Here is a 3,262-nt window from a genome sequence, read left to right as displayed (position 1 = left end):
CACGGCCCTCTCTGGCTCGTATTAGGAAGTTTTTCCAATAAAGGCTGATAGGCTAGTCTCCAGGGAGGGTGGGTGACGGTCACAACCACGCACAGTATGGGTATAAAATACTTGACTGCAAGATTAACAGTGCATCAATCTTCATAAAAAGCTTACACGCTTTTGTGGCGCTAAGCTACGAAGACTAATGCAGAGAGGTTTGGAAAAAAAAAAAAAAGGCCAAGCCCCCGCGACAACCAATCAGCAGCAGCCACGACCAGAGCCAAGCCCTTGCGACAGCCAATCGGCAGCAGCCACGACCAGCCAGAACCCACCACTCAGAGAAGGAGACGGAGCGGCACCTGGCACAGATCCTCAGAAAAAGAAGAGGTCTTACTCTCACATAAAAAAAATATATACATGCATGTTACAATATGCGGCCGCAGCCGTAACAGGTGGCTGGTTGATTTTTAGTTTATTTATTTATTAATTTTGATCCCCCCTATGTTAATCACTTATTGATGCTGTTTTTGAAGTATGAATAAGTCAATAAGTAATTTATTCCATTGAAATATCATTGATGTATTATAGAAAAGTGATTTATCTTTTTATAAATGACAAAAGGCACATCTGCCTCATTTTTGCTGTGGTATCGTGATACTACTCAGAACCATGATATTTTCACTGGTATCGTACCGTGGGTCCCAATTTTGGTACCATGACAACACTAATCTGGAGGGGGTTCATCTGCAAAAACTAATGAAAAACTAATCAACGGTATTCGGTATTCGGCCAAGCGTTTAATTTTATTCGGCTTCAGCTTCGGCCACAAATTTTCATTTCGGTGCATCCCTAGAAATCAGTGTTGCATAGCCTGAAGCATCTGCAATTACACACGTCCATGTTTAAGCATTAACATCTCTCTGAATGTTTATGGATCCTGTGTGTGTATGTGTGCATTTTGGTTCTGTGTGTGTGTGTGTGTGTGTGTGTAAAATAATGAAGTGGGGGGAAAAAAAACTTTTTTTTTCAAATTATTTTTTCTACTTCTTCTGAAATTGCCAATTTTACATATTCTAATGTGCACATTGGTTGTTTTTAAATAAATAATGTTTATTTTGCTTTGCTTATTAAATTTATCATTTTATGAGGTACACCACCTTAAATTGATGAACAAAACAAAATGGCAGTTTCTTATACATTGTTTTAAATTATGGCAATGTTTTGACTGTTGCATATATGTTAAAGGAGGCAATGACTGTTTTTTTTTTTTTTTTGTTTTTTTTTTCCTTTTTTCTTTTATAATTTTACACTTAACTATTTGAGGTAATGATGTGTCTTCTTCGGCAGAGCACTGACAAGTGTTGACCCATTGTGCTATTTAAATTTGAGGACTTGAAGTCGTCATACACACACAGAAGGCAAACCTACCATGGATGTTGTGGTCCATAGCGCAGTAGAGCCAGTATGGGCTGGAGGAATGAAATGATCATTACCAGGCAGCCTAACACAGCATGGGCTCCCTGAAAGCAGCACACAGCAACACAGCATTCAGTGCAATGATCCTATCACAACATTTACTTCCAATGGCTAAAATATGTATCAAAGGATAATATTTGAAGAATATTGGGACAAAATAAGGGTAACACTTAAGTGCATCATTAAAGTACAGACTGTTTACAAATATGGACAACTCTTCTCCACTTCCCTCCACTGTACAAAAATGAAACCCAAATATCAATCAATCAATCAATCAATCAATCAATCAATCAATCTTATTTATAACGCCCAATATCACAAATCACAATTTGCCTCAGAGAGCTTTACAGCATATGACATCCCTCTGTCCTTTGGACCATCACAGCGGAAGAGCGCAGTGTTCTGGGGATTTAATAGGGCACTATGAGCTCTCTAAGATATGATGGAGCCTGACCATTTAGAGCTTTGTAAGTTAGGAGAGGGATTTTAAATTAATTTCTGGATTTTACAGGGAGCCAGTGCAGAGAAGCTAAAACAGGAGAAACGTGATCTTGTTTCTTAGTTCCTGTCAGTACACGTGTGGCCACATCCTGGATTAGCTGGAGAGTTTTTAAAGACTCATTAGAGCTACCTGAATTAACAGTAATCCAGCCCAGAGGTAACAAAAGCATGGACCAATTTTTCTGCATGCTTTTGGGACAGGATAGGCCTAATTTTTGCAATATTACGCAGATGAAAGAACACAGTCCGTGAAGTTTGTTTTATATGAGTTAAAAGACAAATCTTGATCAAATATTACTCTGAGTTTCCTTATGGTAGTGCTAGAGGCCAGAGCAATGCCATCCAGAGAAACTATATCATCAGATAAAGAGTTTCTCAGTTGTTTGGGGCTGAGAACAATAACTTCAGTTTTGTCCGAATTTAACATAAGGAAATTGGAGCTCATGCAGGTTTTTATGTCTTTAAGGCATTTTTGAAGTTTAGTTAATTGATCCATTTCTTCTTGCCTTATCAATTAGTAAAATTGTGTATCATATGCATAAAAATGGAAATTTACAGAGTGATTTCCAATGATGTTACCGAAGGGAAGCATATATAGAGTTAATAAAATTGGTCGGAGCACAGAAACTTGTGGAACTCCAAAACAAACCTTAGTATTTAAAGATGATTCATCATGAACGTCACCGAACTGAATTCGATCAGTGAATAAGATGTAAACCAGCTTGGTGCAGAACCTTTAAGGTCAATTAAATGTTCCAGTCTCTGAAGCAGAATTTGATGGTCAATTGTGTGAAATGCGGCACTAAGATCTAATAAAACAAGTACAGAGACAAGTCCTTTGTCTGAGGCAATCAGAAAATCATTTGTAATTTTTACTAGTGCTGAGGTGCTATGATGCACTGAGTGAAATTCTACAAATAAATTATTATCATGGAGAAAGTCACACAACTGGTCTGTGACTACTTTCTCAAGGATATTTGAAACAAAGGGAAGATTAGATATTGCTCTGTAGTTGGCTAACTCCAGGATGGGCTTTTTTAGAAGAGGTTTAAAGGGAAATTTCGGTTTATTTCAACCTGTCTCCTATCGTCCTAAATTTGTTTCAAGTGACTAGCGACATAAAAATAACAGTTAGCATGTTAACCGTTAGCCTAGATACAGCTGAGGCACATAGTAGCGTCAGACCTGTTAAAACGTAAGTGAATGGGCAACCTTCAAGTGCAAAGTTAGTCCACTAAACAAGCTTTTTTCCACAAAGGCCGCCTCATATCGTTAGGATAAATGTCAGAGAACATATAGAAAA

The 3,262-nt window shown here is 37.9% G+C and overlaps 1 protein-coding gene across 1 annotated transcript in view; it reads right to left on the bottom strand.

Annotated features, from left to right (window-relative positions):
- The window catches only part of LOC126383469 (putative ferric-chelate reductase 1), a 285,727-nt gene that overhangs the window by 29,092 nt on the left and 253,373 nt on the right, over window positions 1–3,262 (bottom strand). The window contains exon 12 of the mRNA XM_050033980.1: window positions 1,411–1,502. Within this exon, the coding sequence (XP_049889937.1) occupies window positions 1,411–1,502 (92 nt within the window). The remainder of the gene's footprint in view (window positions 1–1,410; window positions 1,503–3,262) is intronic.

Source organism: Epinephelus moara, chromosome 22 (genome assembly GCF_006386435.1).
Source record: "Epinephelus moara isolate mb chromosome 22, YSFRI_EMoa_1.0, whole genome shotgun sequence".
Taxonomy (NCBI): Eukaryota; Metazoa; Chordata; class Actinopteri; order Perciformes; family Serranidae; genus Epinephelus; species Epinephelus moara.
This window is presented reverse-complemented; position numbering and strand designations above follow the sequence as displayed.